Source organism: Chaetodon trifascialis, chromosome 12 (genome assembly GCF_039877785.1).
Source record: "Chaetodon trifascialis isolate fChaTrf1 chromosome 12, fChaTrf1.hap1, whole genome shotgun sequence".
In the NCBI taxonomy this organism is placed as follows: domain Eukaryota; kingdom Metazoa; phylum Chordata; class Actinopteri; order Chaetodontiformes; family Chaetodontidae; genus Chaetodon; species Chaetodon trifascialis.
The window spans coordinates 3623507-3642485 of NC_092067.1; the positions used below are offsets into that span (position 1 = coordinate 3623507).

The 18979-nt window shown below is 42.6% G+C and overlaps 1 protein-coding gene across 1 annotated transcript in view; it reads right to left on the reverse strand.

The window, feature by feature from the left end:
* Positions 1-534: 534 nt before the first annotated feature.
* The window catches only part of kcnh3 (potassium voltage-gated channel, subfamily H (eag-related), member 3), a 175376-nt gene continuing 156931 nt past the window's right edge, over positions 535-18979 (reverse strand). The window contains exons 11-15 of the mRNA XM_070976066.1: positions 10832-11046; positions 4707-4963; positions 4182-4282; positions 4005-4057; positions 535-3349 (exon numbers count right to left, since the gene is read on the reverse strand). Coding sequence (XP_070832167.1) covers positions 2384-3349; positions 4005-4057; positions 4182-4282; positions 4707-4963; positions 10832-11046 — 1592 coding nt within the window. The 3' untranslated portion in view covers positions 535-2383. The remainder of the gene's footprint in view (positions 3350-4004; positions 4058-4181; positions 4283-4706; positions 4964-10831; positions 11047-18979) is intronic.

An 18979-nucleotide genomic window follows, 5' to 3' on the forward strand; every position in this document is an offset into this window, starting at 1 on the left:
TACAAGGATTCAACTGGTCCCTACAGTGGACTTCCCATTTAGTTTGTATTGCAGCCAATTGCGAGTTTGTAAATAAATGATCAGTTTCTCTGAAAAACAAATACACAGCAATGTTTGACAAACCCAAAGACTTTTTAAACAACACTTAACCACTGTTCTGAGAATAGATTGTAATTCCAGAACACTCTTCAAACAATCTGGAAATAAACTGTCTTTAATTTATACTATATGAACCATTTAAAAAAAATTGTCATTATGTGCCACTTTCTATTTCTTTTACATTTTATAATAAGTATTAATATATTTGTTGCATTTTGCAAAAGTTGCAACTTTAATGAGTCATTTGTTTTTGTCTTGTAGAATATCTTTTAATCCATATTGTTGTAAGAGTCTAAACAATTTCAGAGAATATCTTCCCAACAGTGGTACGTGTTCCCACCCTCTGACATCCCTGCTCTCTCTTTTTCAGAGAACAAGTTCTTACATTTATGACTTGAATGTAATTTTAGTACGAGAGGCACAAAATGGGGTTAACAGTTACTGAGAGCAGCACAGGACTCAGATCTTACAAAACAACACTTCTTTATTGTTGTACAGCATGTAATCCTGGTAAAGGTTTTATGTAACAGCGGTCTTTAATAAAACACATCTGAAACCCAACAGCCTCTGATAGGGCAGGCAGTTTCTCTACTCCCATAAGCCCTCGGCTCTCTACAGTTCAAAAGCAGGCACATTCTTCATGCAAAAAAGCTGTGACATGCATTTGATTTAAAACCCCTTGATTTAGCCCCTGCCCTGCTCCTGTTACAGAAAATAGAAACCAGAAATCTGACTGTCTATATTACAAGTAATGCGGTGCACAAAGCACCTCACCAAAGCAAAAAAAAAGTACAGAAGTCCTGAGACCTCCACAGTAATGCAGCCTGGGTATTCTAGTTTTAGCAGTAGGCTGTTGTCTCATACCAGCATAAAGCTCAGTGGTTGGCAAAGAGGTTGGAGATGATGGAATTTGTGTGCATGTTCGAGATAAGCTTTATGTGTGTGTGCTACATAAGAACTAGGAAGGTTGCACTCAGTGCATCCACTATGTAGTTGGACAGGAATCCTTCCTCCCAGGTCTGTTTCTGTTAGATCTCCCATATCCTTTTCCTCATTGCTTTCATCAATAACAATAAATAAATATGAAGCCTTAATAAATAAATAAGTTACATTTTAGATAAAGGTGCAAGTGTACTCTGTGACGCTGATGGCTTTCTATGTAAATTTTGATCCAGATACTTTCCAGTGAACAGGTGAAGGACTTTAGGGAAGTCAATGTCTTTAATATGGAGAAGGCACGAATGGTTGGATGGCATGTGGGAGTTCGCTGTACAATCTGATAGGCTGGTTGTAAACAGTCATGTTGGTGGTTAACAGTTAGATATGGGTGCTGTTTATGATAATAGTGTTTCCCCCACTTTTTTCAGAAATTTTGCTGTTGTCTTTGGCACACAACCTAACTGCTAGCTCAGACAAAGTGCACGCTCAAATAGAAGCATTTGTGCCCATTTCCATGCTCATCTACTGACTAGACTGAATACGTCAAAATTCTTTGACAAGGAAAGAAAATCTGGACATTTCTGGTAGATGTTAGAAGTTTTTTTTTTTTTTTTTTTTTTTCAAACATGAATAATGGTCATGTATACATGACTGAGTGTTTACCACCATCAGCCCAGAGGCAGATAATCACATCTCTTTAAAAATAATCCCACTGATGATGCAAACTGGCTTTCCAGGTGAGGTGACCTGATGTGACTAAGACTAAATGAGGAGTTTACATTCCCAGTCCCAGAGCGGTGGCTCAGCTGATCTGTCTTGGGTAAAGACATGGTTCCCACTGAGATATGTGTGTTTGTACCTGCCCTTTGAGGAGACATCCATACTGGGTTTAAAAAGCAACATTGTATGTTCAGTTAGCTGGAGAGAGCTTAATTAGGCTCCGGATATCAGTGGAACTAGAGAAAAAGATGTGCTCTGGTCTTGTGTGTCCCAGTCGCTGCAGGGATCGATTGATGCTACCGAAGTGTTGATACTGTAAGAAAATTTGTGCTGTTGTAGTTCTGTGGTTGATCAGTGTAGAAAGTACTCCTTCACACTGTTTCACTGACAGCTGGCATTGTGGCTCGGCTTCCCAGGTGTGTTTGTGTTCATCTGTCCTTTCAGCATTACCTGCCTGACAAATCACTTCCTGTGTGACCAGAGCAGCTGTCTGCTTCCCTTTAGTTTTCATTCCATTGTCCAGCCATCACTCTCCCTGATCTCATCTCATTGCATCCATTTTTCCATCTCCTTCATTCTCTGCTAGTCTACTGTCATCCCTCACTTTTGTTCAGTTTGAACCTGTTCATAATGCTGGCTCCTCTTCATTAATGAAACTGATGTGCTCTGTGGAGGTCTTCCCCTCCTCCACTGGTCGTCCCCACTCCTGCATCTCCAGCTCCTGGGGATGAGTGACAGGTCTGGAATCCCTGTGTCGCAGCTGTGACTTACACCAAGGTGGAATCTGGGTATCTCTAACAAAGTCCAGAGACAAGGGCAGGGAGTGGGTGGAAGGGTGAAGGGAGGTAGTGGGGGATACGAGAGGGACGGAAGGGGAAGGCCTCAGCCGAAGGTCTCCAGGCGAGGCTGTGAGTGATGGGGGAGCGGAGCAGTGGGATGACAAGGGAGGAGGGGTGTCCTGGGAGGGAGGCGGGGGGAGCAGGCCTCTGCTGGCACAGCTGCCAGGTCGTGATGGGTGGGGGCCTTGGCAGGGGGAAATGGATGGCGAGGAGGAGAGGGACATGGAGAAGGAGAGAGAAGGTGAAGGGGTGTGAGAGGCCAGGGGAGGCTGGTCCTGCAGAGAGGGCAAAAATATCCCGTTACTGGAGGAAGCGTAGAGACTTTGGAGGACTGGGGATCCCTCAGGAAGTCCTTCCTCAGGTGAGGGGAGGTTGGAGTGGGTATGATCCTTCATGTTGCCACCTGAGGGTTTGGTTGGGGTCTGTGGTGATGCTGAAGAAGACAAATGAGGCCTTTCTGGTGAATGAGGAGTTGGGAGAAGGCATCCTGGCAAATCCACACCCTCTGTGTCTCCACTGTCCAACAAGGAATGAGTGTCAGGTCTCTGGGGGGAGTAGGACGTGGCAGGGGGTGGCAACACAAGACAGGCGCTTGTTGATAGCTGGCTGGCACTGCTAGGGGGTGGGGTTAAATTTGGCAACATGGTCATCATGAGTGGCGGTGATGCTGTTTGGAGGAGCGGCTTAAGCAGGCATGTCATTTCATGCAGCTCCTGACTGAGCTTGGAGACTTGTTTCGAGAGACTGTTCATCTGTATGGTGAGGAGACAAAGTGTAAGCGTGTGCGATGTGAGTAAGGATCTGTATAGCAATCCTTGGAAAGGGTGTGGTTTATTCTAAAGGAAATTAAAAACATCTTTTGAGGACAGTACTAAATTTAGAGAAGACAGAGAAATAATATGTTTAGGCAGAAATGCACCATACTAAAATAACAAAGAATTTTGCTTGAGTGCCTCACTGTTTCAGTAATGAGGCGAATGAGAAGTGCTTGATAAATGGCCATGCGGTGGTGCTGTCTGTTTTTCTCAGCCCATTGCCTAACTTTCAGAAAATGGGCCTTTTTCACTGCAGAGGTGTTACTAAGAACAATGATCAAACAACATTAATGTGAACAATGGCTCAAGTAAGCCATGACAGTGTGACTATGAGCCACTACACTCAGTACCAGGCCTCTGAAACTGAAGCAGCTAAATGAAATCAGCCACCATTCATTTTATTATTTACACCTGTGCTTTTTCTCCTGGAACACGAAAACTTGTCTTCAGAGAAAAAAGGCCAATTGCAATTAAATCTGTCCCAGAGTTTATGAAATATTCTGCTGACTAACAGACAAACAAACAAAGCTCCTTTGCAGAGATAATAATTACAGCCTTCTGGTAAATGTGTAAACATTCAGTCAGCACTCACCTCCTCAGTCAGTTTAGATACACTCTGCTTGATCTCTGAGTGTTCCCGGATCCCTGCACGTAACACAAACAAACACAAATGAACGTTAACCCTCCAGAAAAACCTTGTCCGGAGAGTGACAAAATAGACTTTTCGTGTGTGTGCGCGTGCGTGCGTGCATGTGTGCGTGTGTGTTACCTGGATATGGAGAGGGTGGTGCTGCAGGTGACAGGCTGGGACTGAACTCAAACTTCTGTGATGAGGTGGAATTGCTCTCTGTTTCAATGCCATCCACGAACCTATGCAGAAAAGAGGGATTAAAATGAAGAGGAAGTGCATGGAAGAGGAATGTAAATCAGACTGAAAGAGCTCAAATTACAGAATGTATCTGTGTTGGCTTTGTAGCATTTTCCTTCCTTCCTCTGTCAGCAGCATCTTTTGCACCACTGCACAGCAGACAGGGTGTCATTAACCTCTGTGCATACATGGACACGGTTACTAATTTCCATGTACACACATTATCCTATGATGTGAAAACCTGTACACCTTCCAGCAGCAGCCAGGCCCCATGTGATCCAGGTTACCATGGCAGCCGGACACCTATGCCTATTTGTGCAATCGCTCTTCTGCCTTGGGATGTGCTTTGAACCCCTCTCCTTAAGCTCTCTTATTATTGGTCATACTTGGCAACTTCTTTTTTAGCCATCTGTGCATGTGTGTTACCTGGGGCTGAGTTCAGGCGGCGCGCTGCTGAAGCTGACCACCGGTATCTGCAGGGTGGTGGGGCGGGAATGATCGGAGGGGGCGCGGAAGGGCCTGGGTGGCAGCAGAGGGGAGCGCAGGGGCGAGTTGAGCCCCCTGCTGAGACGCAGTGGGGAGCGAGAAGCACGGGACACAGAACTCTGCTCCTCGTCACCCTCCTCATCCTCACGGATGGACGGCAGCTTCTTCACCAAGCCCCCATTACTTTCCCAGTCCACCTGAGATACAGATAAAATGATCAAAGTTTGAATCCAGTCACACTGACATGAGCAGGGAGGGTCATGACACCTGTTACGAACAGCAAAAGAGAGGTTAAGGGTTTTGTTCCAGTTGCATCACACTCACAGTGTTGGTAAACTGAGCACAGTGACACGGTTACACCAGTGGGTGGCAGACAAACACAAGAGATTCTACTGTTTGATGAGCTGTGCTCTCACCACTTCAGTCCAACACACTCCCTCGTCCAACAGAGTGTTTAAGGCAACAAAGTGAGCAAACATTCAGGATATTCCTTCATCAATTATCAGATTTCTTCTCTGGAGATTTTTTTCATAGTTTCATAGTTAGTTCATAGTTTTCATAGATTTTCATAGTTGGAACATTTTAGTTGTGAGGAGTAGATTCACGAAAGTGCAAGGTGATGTCTGACAGATTCGAACCCTGGTGTATTTATTTTTTAGTCCGCGTATGTCTGTTGACACGTGGAATGAAATATTACTCATCCATAAATAAACGAGGAATCCATCCATCCATCCATCCATCCATCCATCCATCCATCCATCCATCCATCCATCCATCCATCCATCCATCCATTTTCTATACTGCCTATCCCTTTCGGGGTTGCGGGGGGGCTGGAGCCTATCCCAGCTGTCAACGGGCGAGAGGTGGGGTACACCCAGAACCGGTCGCCAGTTGATCGCAGGGCAACACACAAGACAGACAATCATTCACACTCACATTCACACCTAAGGGCAATTTAGAGTCACCAATTAACCTGATGAGCATGTTTTTGGTCTGCGGGAGAGAACCCACGCATGCACGGAAAGAACATGCAAACTTCACACCGAAAGGCCCGACCCGGGAATCGAACCGCAAACAATATGAGCCATGTTCCAAACTTTTCCTGTCATCCTTGAGGCATCATGTTATAGAAAAAGAAATAGAGAAGCATATAGTTACCAGTAACATTCCAATTATTTATTTTATTTAGTGTGATTCTGTTTTTCCTCCATCTTTCCAGACTGCAAAAAGAAGCCTGTCATGCTACATTTAATACAGACTGCTGCGTCTGACATTACCTCAAACACACACGCACGCACGCACGCACGCACGCACACACACACACACACACACACACACACACACACAAGCTATGTCCCTGCTTATGAATTAAATAATTTAAGCTGACTTCAATGTTGATGCTGGGTCGCTGAAACTTGCACAAATTACTAGCTAAAAAAACAAAAACCAGGACTTGATCTGTGCAAAAAGACAACAGCACAGGCTGCAACAAGAGCGGAAAAAAGATTTTTAATTTGGCATAAGACATGTGGCTGGATGTTTGGTGTGCATGAGTTGCTGTGACTTGTGACATTGCCAATTGTAATTATTATTATTATTGGACTAAAGAACATACATGTAACTTGAGTGTAGGCATGCAGCCAGTTCATTAAACTCCCCCTCATTCCCAGAAACCTTTGATCCTCAACGATAGCTCCAGCCTCAGGTTGTCTGTTCTAAGTTTCCAGTGATCTTTCTGCATATGCACTGTGTCTAAAATACAATTATACCAAATCTGATGGACATGTTCAAACAAATTTATCACATATACTTTAAAAACAACCACTTTAATGATGACAGTATATACTGCCGTTCCCCTCTACTGGCTTCAAAATCATAGAACGACTGGTGCAGTGAGTAATGAATGTATTGTATATCTCATCATGCAGACAAGCCAACGCCCCTCCACTTTCTCTTTCCCCCTGCTCTCTCAGAGCCTCACTCCCCTTCCTAATCAAGTCTCTCTCTTTTCCCTCTGTCCCTGCCTGCTCAGCATCCTCTTTTTCATCTTTCTCCCCCACTGCCCTCCTCTCAGCCAACCCCCTCTTTACCCCCTCCCATGCTACCATAATGTATTTTTAGCTCTCGTTCTAATCTTAGCTCCCAGCCTGGAGGAAACCAAGGAGTGCTCAGCGATGCGGGGGCATGATAAGTGTGCACTTGCCGCATGTTGGTGTGTCCTTGTCTGTGTGTGGGTGTGCTGAAGTTTGTGCATGTGATGGAGTCAGGCTGTATGCAGACATCTGAGAGCAGGCACACATGGAAATGGATGTATGTAAGCTGTGTGTGTGCTTGCAAGTTCAAGAATGAACAAAGTGCACCTTTTCTTATTTTTGGTGGAGCAGTGTGAGCAGTGCTGCGTGTGTGTGTTGCTTGTACAGTATATGCAGTTGCAGGCAATATGTTGTTCTCTCTGTCATGTTTGTGGTGCAGAGATTGAACAGCACCAGAACACGGGGAACAAAACATGCTGTAATATCACACTCCTTCTGTAGCACAGCTCAGTGCACCCAGTTGAATGGTTGCTCTTGCACATTGCATTGCTTTGCCAAAGGCTCTGGGGTCATGACAGTCAATCTGCAGTCTGTGAATCAGCAATGAGGGACACTGAAAATGCAGCCATCCCTTAGTTGACAGATCTTTTATTTTCTCATCTCTTTCAGACGAAATCCTCTGGATTCATCCTCACTTGATAAACCACATTTGATACCCCAATGTTTCAGTTCCTACGTTCCCTCTTTTTATGAAGTCTACACTGGTCAAAATGAATTTTTTTGTTGCCATGAATATTAACCACGTCATAATTCATCCTTTCTGATTGCTTCTCAAAGTGTGTGTTAACTGAGCTAGGAGGTGTTAGATCCCTGCAGGCTCTTTTCTGTTCTCCACCAGTCTTTTCTTACATGCATATGTATACACACTCTCCTGGGCTGCTGGTATCAGTGGGGGTTTGCATACACAACCAGGATGGACATCTGCAATCCAGAGCTAAGACAGGGGCAGCAGCTTGTGCATCTGGACTCCTGCATCCTCTAGGTACTGTTACAGACACACAATGATATGTGCACACATTTGCACATTTTCAACCTACTCACAAATGTGCTGTGCCTTGGAGAAACAAATAGCACTGCAGTGGAAAAGGAGGACTTGAGAGCAAAACAGAAAATGAAAGAAAATTTCCCCTCCCCCTCGTCTCACCTCCTCCGCCTCCGCCGTCTCTCTCTTCTCGCCTGGCTCAGCTATTTATATCGAGTAGGATCCAATCTTAGCAGCAGCTGCAGGGGACTCAGCCAGTCAGGGACAGCCCGTGCTTCCCCCCTGCACTATTTTTAGCAACGGGATGGCTTCAAACAGCAGCACAAAGCTATTCTTGTCCTTATGTTTTGCTCCCTCTACTGCACCAGCCAAAGGCACAGACTGTGTAGGTATTTGATGGCAGTAGTTCAGGCTCGGATTGTCAGGTTGTAATGTGTGCACACATCTGTGTGTGAATATTCAAGCAGTGGTGAACAGGCATATGCCTACCTTTTATCTATGAGACCCCTCTTAAGGTGAGCATCTCCTCAGGCTACCCATTTAAACCATATCACAGTTGCATGCAGAGTGATGTGACTGATCAGGTTTGTTATATACAGCAGCATATCACTGCCATGATAACATGAAAGATAGGTTTGCAGGTGGCATTAGGACCATCTGTAGATGTGTATAAATACACAAAAGCACGGTCAAGATAACTCAACTACTGCAGCGTATTGCTGCCATTATGACTACAAAAAATGTGTTCAGTTTTGTTTTAACAAGAAACTTCTTATTTTTACAAAATCCTTTTCACATTACAATAATATATTTTGACATATTTTCTTGGTATTACCAGATACAAAATTAAAAAGAGAAAGAAGAGAGTGTGCGTGAGTGTGTGTCCAAGTGACAAATGGGGACAACAAAATTTGAAACTGGTCCAGTATTGAGTGAGAGCTGCAGCCAGCAGCCTAAATGTGTTTGTTTTTGCCGCTGACAGGCTCAGATTGTTATTCTAAGCGTCTGACAACATTATGGAAAGGATCTCGACAGAGATACCTTTCAGTTAGAGAAAGATCCTTTTTGTTTACCCAGAAAAAAACAGCTGTTGTATCACTCAAACCGAAGCCACCAAACTCCATTTACAGAAACAGTAATTTTGTCATTGTAAAACACAATTCATTGAAATGACAGGAACAAAATAAAACTGTTTCAACAGCCACCACCAACTCTGGTTGGTCAAAATAAACCCTTATAGTAGCGGGGTGTGATTTGCAGAGATGGAGTGCCAGGGGCTTAACTGGCACTCGACCTGTTCACTGATCACACTCTGCTTTGTGCAGTAGCATGCTGGACCTGGAAAATACATCCACAATGGAGTGAAAGAAGCACGACTGTCCTCATTTCTATGATGTTTGTGATATGAGTTGGAGTTAGAGGCAAGGCAGTGCAGGAGTGAAGTATCTGAACAAGGCTTATGATATGAAAGCGTGTGTGTGTGTGTGTGTGTGTGTGTGTGTGTGTGTGTGTGTGTGTGTGTGTGTGTAAATAAAAGTAGACAGGCAAACAAACAGTGTGTGGCACCCCAGGACCTCGCAAGAACAGCTGCTACAGTACTGCTGCTTTTGTTCACAATCAAATATTAATTTTCACAATTGAATGTCTTTTTTTTTTTATATTATATCTTCAAGCAGCGGCTAGTGCGTGTGCCTCACAGCAAGAAGGTCGCCTGTTCGATCCCCGGGTTGGGCGGGGCCTTTCTGTGTGAAGTTTGCATGTTCTTCCTGTGCATGTGTGGGTTCTCTCCGGGTACTCCGACTTCCTCCCACAGACCAAAAACATGCTCATTAGGTTAATTGATGACTCTAAAACTGTCCTTAGGTGTGAGTGTGAGTGTGAATGGTTGTTTGTTGGTATATGTTGCCCTGCAATCGACTGGCGACTGGTTCAGGGTGTACCCCGCCTCTCGCCCCTTGACAGCTGGGATAGGCTCCAGCCCCCCTGCAACCCCGGAAAGGGATAGTTGGGTATAGAAAGGTTTAAACAACATTTGAAGCTTGGGACACTGAAGTACCATCCATTACTGTGTCTATACAACCTATCCTGGGTCAGTGGAGCCCGTCTCAGGGTGACAGATGGCTACACCCTGGACAGGTCATCCATCTCAGGACCATCACAGGGCTGACACAGACAGACACACAATGCTCCACATTGGTGCTGATGAGAGAGTGCACTGAACTGAATGTGCATTTAAATGTTCTCCGTTGATGAATCATATAATATTATTACTCTACACTACAGTCTCTCTGAACTACACTACAGTCTCTTTTAATGAAGAGACCCTCACATATATAGCATGAGTTTCTTGTCATAACAAATCAACTCATCTGGTTATAATGAGAAAAGTTTGGTTCAATTAGATATGTTGATTTTATGAAACAAGGAGAAAATTTTGTGACATAAGATAAAGTGATATGTTGTTAAAACAAGATATGTTTCTTGAAATAATGGACTAATTTGGCATCTGGTAAGAACAAGAAAATATGCCATACCAAAAAAAACTTTTTAGAATTTGAAGATGATCTTGTAAGAATGAGAAAGGTTTCTTGTTACAACAAGAAAGTGAGCAAACATTTTTTTTTTGTCATGGTGTTTACAATGCACTGCTGCAGTTGCACATAACGATGTCAACTGTGCATTTAGAAATATACACCAATCACAGGCAGACCTAATGCCGCATGCTTACCTTTCTCTGTCTGTTTTCAGGTCAAGTTGATAATGAAGTTATAATAGATTTACATAATTTACTGAATTTAAATGATCACACATGATCAAGAGCAAAGATGATTAAAAGTCTAAACAAAGCAGAAAACTTCAGTTTAAATTTTGCCTCTGCCTTCTAATTCTTGCTCTCAGTTTGACAAAATCCAGCAAGCCTCATTATCCACTGGCAAACCAACAGCCACAAGGGTTCAGTCTGATCACTCTACACTTTGGTGTGCACTCACATCAGCCCCATGGCCCTCCCGCAGATTGTACGTGAGGTCATGCTGGATCTCACTGATGAACTTCTGGGCGTACTCGGGATAGAGTCGCAGAACCTCTCGGAGTCCCTTGAGGCTGATATACTGCAGGTCGCAGTATGTCAGAGCCTTGACATTGGCGTTGGTCTTGATCACCTGCTCCTTTGTCAGGGAGTCCGAACCAATGAGATCGCCTTTACCTGGGGAGACATACCAACATAGACACAAATGTAAGACAAATACACACAAATGTAGAAAGATACAAAGAGACATTTACAGTATGCCTTTGAAGCAGTAATTCAGAATATATTCTCCCTCTCTCCACCTGAGAGAAAGTTGGTTAAATAAATTAAATACAATGAGCCGCCGATCATCAAAGACTGAAGCTCAAAGAATCAAACCTACAAAGCTATTTCAACAAAGACAGGTGAGAGAATGTGCTGGACTATCCTTGATGTACCCCAAGAATTCATTGTGGCTTTACTATAGAGATGCAATCACCACTTTCACTGAGCAGAATTGACCAGAGATAGTTTTAAAGTTGTCTCTGGGTCTAAAAAAATAAAGTGTTATTCAACTGATTTTGTATATCAAGATTACTTGTCACCAGGAGAAAGGCAGTTGGAATTACAGCCTAGCCAATACAAGCTTTCTTCCACAACCAGATTGAGGAATTAAAATGGGTCATTATTGACTTTCAGGTTCATACAGGACACAACTAATAGTCTCCTGAGTCAAGGTCAAAATTACTAAAGCCACTAAAGGTTGCCGCCTGACAATAAATGTAAATATGGGTTGTAACTAACTACTTGTGGCTGTTTTTCTGTTAAGGATGGCCTCATCAAGTCCAGTTACTCTAGATTCAGCCCTCCTTGGATAACTACGACCTGGATGACTGAGAATCATCACAGACATTATGAGGATGGGAGTTTTGTCATTAAATGCAATGCAGAAAAGCTGTTGGTTGGCATTTCATAGAAAAACTAAAGCACTGGGACAGTGGGAGGTAGGGTATTGAAGATAAAAAGAGTCTTATCAAGGGTATTATTTACCATATCGATTTATTCTTCAGCATTATACAAACATGCAGTGCAGTCCATCTCTGCAGTATATTAATAATATCAACTGAACACACAGCATGATGTCAAAAATAAAATAAAAATATATTACAGTCTATAAGGGGCAACCATTAATTTGTTAGGCATTTGACAGACAAAGCCCCCTGCAGTATTAGAAAAAAAAGGCAAAAAGTCAAACAAAGACTGCTTTGGGGCTGCACAGCAACACAGCTAGGAACAGAACAGTGAGGAAAAGAAAGAGGGAGCTGGAGAAAAACTAACAGAAGGAACAGAGGCAAGATGGAGGAAGGCAGTGCAGGGTAGGGGCGACCAGGGACCAAAAATAGGTGATGGAGTGTGGAGAAGGACTGAAAAGAGGGGGTGAGAAAATGAAGGAAACAAGGGAAAGAAAGGTGATGGAGAGGAATTGAAGAGGGACACAGTGTGGGGGCTGCTGTTGACTAGCATGGGTTGATTGAGAAGAAATGGATGGGCAGGGTGAGAAAAACGAGAAGGAAGGGTGAGAGAGGTAAGGTAAGGAGGAGCTTGGAACTACCACCTCCACATCCTGATGTCGCTGCACTGTCCAACAGTCTCCTGTACACTCAGTTTTTTGATAGCCCCCATCTGTGCTTCTACTTAATTTAGCATGATTCACATGCTCTATCTGTCTATCTTTTTCACATCTTTCACACTTCTGCTCCCTCCACTTCTTTTCATTTCCACCCCCTACTACAGTTCAGTTCCAATTGTCTTTTGTCACATAGATGACGGGTGGTGACAGAACCAGGAGCGTCAGGGAAAGCTTTTGCTCATAATCACAGAAAAAATATTGAACTAAGCAGGAGATGAATACTTGAAAGTGACATTTAAGAGTGTCTATTTGTCAAGTCAAGTGTGTGTGTGTGTGTGTGTGTGTGTGTGTGTGTGTGTGTGTGTGTGTGTGTGTGTGTGTGTGAGCATAAGTGAAAGAAACCAGGGCAACGAACAAAAGCTTACGAAAGAAACTCATTTTATTAACATTTGTGATTTTGAGCCTATACCATGCACTACCAGTTTGTTTGTCCATGGTATTTTTTTTGGTCCTTGCTCAAAATGTAACATATCCTTATACCTACATTGCCAGTGACTCCCAAGATGACATATATCACTGTTAAAGAGGCATACTGGATCGTCGTCGTACCACACCTTCATCCTCACATGGTCTAATGCTGTGTAATGTTGGCAGTTTTGCTTAGGTTTGGGTATCAAAACTATTGGTTAGGTTTAGGCAACAAAATTACTTAGTTAGGTGTCAGAAAGATCAAAGAGTAAAATAAGTATGTTACTGTTAACGAATGTGATGTAACTTACAAATGGTTCAAGTACAAGTTAACATTGACTTTTGGTTTTGGTACAGGTTATGAACAGCAGTCTCCCATGGTTAAAATCTTGTGCTTTGGACACCACCATCCACCCCACCTTCCCCCTAATGTAGACTTTCTTGCTCTTTATACGTCACCTCACTACCTCCTTTACTCCTGTCATAATTACTCCAGCCACAAGAGGTAGCCAAACAATTAACCTAAATATGGATCATAATAACTTGCTTGCACAGATTTTTCGGATGAGGACAGGCTGTCTGGAGGTGGAATTTCAAGTGGAATTTCTCTTAAAAGAGCCATAATTTCTATCACTATTACAAATGGTTCAAATATTCTGATGTTTGGACTGAAAAATGCACGCACGCACTCACACATACATTCAAGACAGTCATTGCGGACATTTAGAAATACTGTGTTGGTGTGTTAGCAGCTTACGGCCAGGCTGCCTCGAAAACACCTGAGCTCGTCCGATAAGGATGAGGCAGGGCCTGGTTAGTACTTGTTAAGGGAGCTAAGGGTGGCAGGGCCTGGGTAGTGCTTGGATGTGAGACCACCTGGGATCTTTTCCACTTCTCTCCATTTAGCATGTTTTGTGCACACTGTAACATTAAGTCTGCTGTGGAGAAACTACTTCACGATTGACCCCCCCCCCCCCCCCCCCAAAAAAAAAAAAAAAAAGGCACGGTAAAGATAGGAACTTACGGCCCGACCACCTCGGAGGGCATGCATGGCATCTTGTCGGTACTGTGAGGAATTGGAGTGTGTGGCTCAGAAATTTGACCAAAACCCAATTCATGAGAGAACCCGATTTTTAAAACTGACAGACATTTTTAGCAGAGACTGAAAATGAGAAGGGTGAAAAAATTAGTGATTTTGTGGGAATATTAGACGTGGTAGAGTCAACAGAAAACTGTTTCAAAAAGAGAACACTGAACAAAAATACATAGAGAAGGTTTTGGAGACAGTAGGTGCAAGAATATCGGAGGAAGACAAACAAACATGCAATGGAAACATCACTGAGGAAGAAATCAAATTAGCAATCAAACTAAAAAAAACCAACAAGAGACCTGGATCAGATGGTTTAACACACAAATTCTATAAAACCTTTTTCGGATATTCTTGCACCAATAATGTTGAAAGTATTTACTTGTATGGAGGAAAGGAGGGAGGTGCCAGATACTTTGGCTACGGGAGTAATAACTATCCTGTGTAAAAATAAAGGCAGTCCACTGAAGCTGGAGAACTACAGGCCACTCAGTTTATTAAATACAGATTATAAAATAATCACAAAAATATTAGCAAACAGAACGAAAGAAGCTGTAGGGAATACCACTGCACCAACATAAGCGTACAATATACCAGTATATTACAGTCAACATATGTATAATTAGGGATGTAGTAGAGAGAATGGAGTTGAACAAAAATTTTTTTACAACAGACACTTACAGTAGGACATTTGGATTTAGGCAAAGATTCACAAACTGGATCATGCTGTTATATAAAAAATGCAAAGAGTCACATGAAGATAGATAAATGGAGTGCTCACTGACGCTTTCCTATTAGAGAGCTCAGTCAGACAAGGATGCCCTTTGACTGCGTAACTATATACAATAACAGCCAAACCATTAGCAGCTCTGGTCAAAAGTGACTGGTCATTGAATGGAATTCAAACTTCATACGGTGTAAATGGCTTAATCCATCAATATGTGGATGAAACAACATTTTCAGTAAAGAAATGGGAGGACAAAAAAAATCATCTTTGTAGTTTTGCTGGAATGCTTCGGGTCATTTTCTTGTTGCATCATCCATTTTTGTCTCAGCTTCAAGAAGCACATGATAGATAAGGTGCCAGTATATCAAGAGGTGTTGAGTGCAAATCAAATCCTAAACCAATACATACTCCTCAATCCCAAGATCAGTGTAAATGGAACACATCTATACAACACTATTCTCGATGGCAGTTATAAGACAGATCAAAGACATAGCTTATGAATGCATAACAGATTTTCTTCCAAACAGAGCAATATATGATAGTGTAATAAAATGAGATTACGAACTAGAAAAATCTAAAGTTGATAAAGAATACGAAGGTATCAAAGTTTAGCAAGGGACTAGGTAAATCCGACAGAAAAAGAAACAGTGAGAGTGGATTACCAGACTTCTACATAAACCATTTGGAAGAGAAAAAAAACATTTGTCTGAGACAAATGTCAAGATGATTAATAAGATCCTCTTGAGTATGTGGCTGAATTACTTTCCAAAACTAAATGTCAAAACATTCTGGAAAACCTTAAATGTCAAATACAATAGACTAGAATGTGAGAATACACAACTGGATTTATAAAAATGTAGTGATTCACCAAATCAACCGTAATTTGGAAAGAAAATGTGATGTACAGTGCTGCTTGAAAGTTTGTGAACCCTCCAAACATGGTCATTGTTATTGTAAAAAACATTAAAATAACCCTATTAAACATACATCCAAATCCCAATTTGTAAAGCACACCTTCCAAACAATGGACGCACACAGAAAAATAGATATATTTTCATTATTTCATTCAATAAAGGTGGTTTATTTCACAAAAACTGAACATTTAACATGTGCAAAAGTATGTGAACCCTTTTATTAGTAGTTTGTGGCTCCTCCTTTTGCAGCCACTACTTCAACCAAACATCTTCTGTACCCACTAACCAGTCTCTCGCATCTGCTTATGGGGATTTTTGCCCACTCCTCCTTGCAGAACTCAGTCAGTTGAGAGAGGTTGGAGGGACATCTGGTATGTACCAACTTCTTCTGGTGTCGCCACAACATTTCAATTGGATTAAGGTCCGGACTTTGACTGGGCCAATCCAGAGTACAAATCCTTTTTCTCTGAAGCCATTCCTTTGTAGTTTTGCTGGGTCATTTTCTTGCATAATCCATTTTCGTCTCAGCTTCAACTCCCTGACTGATGGCAGGAGATTCTGGTCAAGAATTAGTTGATTTGCCTGAGAATTCATAATTCCTTGGATAATATGGAGTCATCCAGGTCCAGAAGCAGAAAAACAGCCCCAGACCTTCACAATTCCACCATGCTTCACTGTTGAGAGGAGGTGCTTATGCAGTGTTGGCTTTTCTCCAAACATGGTGGTTTTGATTGTGAGCAAATAATTCTATTTTGGACTTGTCTGTCCAGAGAATGGACTTCCAGAAGTCATCTGGTTTGTCCAAGTGCTCTCTGGCAAAGTTGAAACAGGCAGCTTTGTTCATTTTTGAGAGCAAAGGCTTCTTTCTAGCAACCCTCCCATGAATGTCATGGCTATTCAATTTTTGTCTGATCGTAGACGCATGCACATTTATCCCAGATGCTACCAGAGAGGTCTGCAACTCTCTAGAGGTGATGTGTGGGTTGGCCTTAACCTGATTTATTATTTTTCTGGTGCTTCTGGGTGATAGTTTTAATGGGCACCCACTTCTAGGAGTTGCTGTCATGTTGAAGGCCGTCCATTTATAAATTATTTGTCTTACACTGGATGGATGGAGCTGGAATATTTTGGAGATGGTCTTATAGCCCTCCCCAGACTGATTGGCTGTCACTACCCTCTTCTTCATGTCCTCTGATATCTCCTTTGCTCTCTGCATTGTTGATTTGTATGGGACCACAGTGGTTTGGTTGGTTTCCTCTCTCTTTTAATAAGTGCAGGCCAAACCCTTTCCCAAGGATGTCACATTTCATTGGTCTGCTTAAAGGATTAATTAAACATCCAAATGTGTTTCACCTGAGTCTGTTACCTGCTTAACTTTACCACTGCATATGGGGGTTCACTTACTTTTGCACATATACTAATTCCATGTAGTTTTTGGGCCACTTAAACAAGTCCCACTAAACAAGTACATGCAACTGATAAACATATATCTGACATTTCACACATAAAAACTGGTGATGATAAAATAAGAAAATCATGGTAAAACAACAGAAACATCAAAACTACTCAAGGGGTTCACATCCTTTCAAGCAGCACTGTATGTAAGGAAGAGCCAGAAACACAGATACATCTACCGATTGAATGTAAAGAATTTCGAGAGGTACAGGAGAAAATAAAAACATTGGTAAAGGGAAAACGAGATATAGATTTATCAGGGAGAGACTGGAAAGAATTATTTTTGTTTGGGATTGACAAGAAAAGCAAAGAAGTGAATATGACTTTACGAAATCTCGTACTGAGTAATTTAAGATATGCTATATGGATAAGAAGGAATCTGGCACATTTTGAGGGGAAAAGGTGGATGTTTGGGTGATGTTTCAGTTAAGGGTGAAGAGGGAGGTGTTTTTGATGTTTACATTTTTGTCAACGGAATTGTTTGAAAAGTGGTTTGTGAAAGGATGTAAACTGATCTCGGTTGAAGATAAAGGAGGGTTTAATTTTGATTTTTGATGTATTTTTTGTTGCAGATTTGGGGTTCACTTGGATTTATAATGAGATGCTAATCCCGTGTGTTTCTTGATTATTTTTTCTTTTCTATTTTTAGCTATTTTCATGGACTTTAGGTGCTGAGAAGATGAATGTCTTGCATGGGGGTTTTCTGTTTTTGTATGGGGTTAAGAGAATATAATCTCAGTGCTTCCTCTACATTTATTTAGGAGTGGCGGGCCGCCATTCCTAAATCCTAGCCGCTACTCTTTCAAATTTCTTATTTGTTATAGTTAATATAGTTAATATTTGTTATAGTTAAAAATATGACTGTAAATGATGGGAAAAAAGTCTTCCAGGATGATAAAGGGAGAATATTTATAGTAGATTTTGAGTTACAAAACACTGTTTATAGAATAATTGATTTGTATGCACCAAATATAGAAATGGGGGGGGGGGGGATACAGTCAGGTCCATATATGTTTGGACATTGACACAATTTTCACAATTTTGGCTTTGTACACCACCACAATGGACTTGAAATGAAACAATCAAGGTGTGCTTTAAGTGCAGACTTTCAGCTTTTCCTTCAACCACCCGACAATATCCCCAGTTGAGGTCAACAGCTCCCCATCTCCACTGTAAACAGTGTTGACAGAAAGCTGCTTCCCCTTCCCGAGGTGCCGAACGATTTGCCAGAATTTCCTCGAGGCCGACCGGTAGTCTTCCTCCATGGCCTCCCTGAACTCCTCCCAGACCCGAGCTTTTGCTTCTACAACCGCCCGAGCTGCCGCACGCTTGGCCCGCCGGTACCCGTCAGCTGCCTCAGGAGTCCCATGAGCCAACCAGGCCCGATAGGACTCCTTCTTCAGCTTGATGGCATCCCTTACTTCCGGTGTCCACCACCGGGTTTGGGGGCTGCCGCCACGACAGGCACCGCCGACTTTACAGCCACAGCTACGGACGGCTGTATCAACAGTGGAAGTGGAGAACATGGTCCGTTCGAACTCAATGTCTCCAACCTCCCTCGGAATCTGGTCGAAGCTCTCCCTTAGGTGGGAGTTGAAAACCTCCCTGACAGCGGGTACTGCAAGACGTTCCCAACAGACCTTCATGGTACGTTTGGGTCTGCCAACTCTGTCCCACTTCCTCCCCTGCCAGCGAATCCAACTTACCACCAGGTGGTGATCAGTTGACAGCTCAGCCCCTCTCTTTACCCGAGTGTCCAAGACATACCACCGAAGGTCAGATGATACGACTACAAAGTCGATCATTGACCTTCAGCCTAGGGTGTCCTGGTGCCACGTGCACTGATGGAC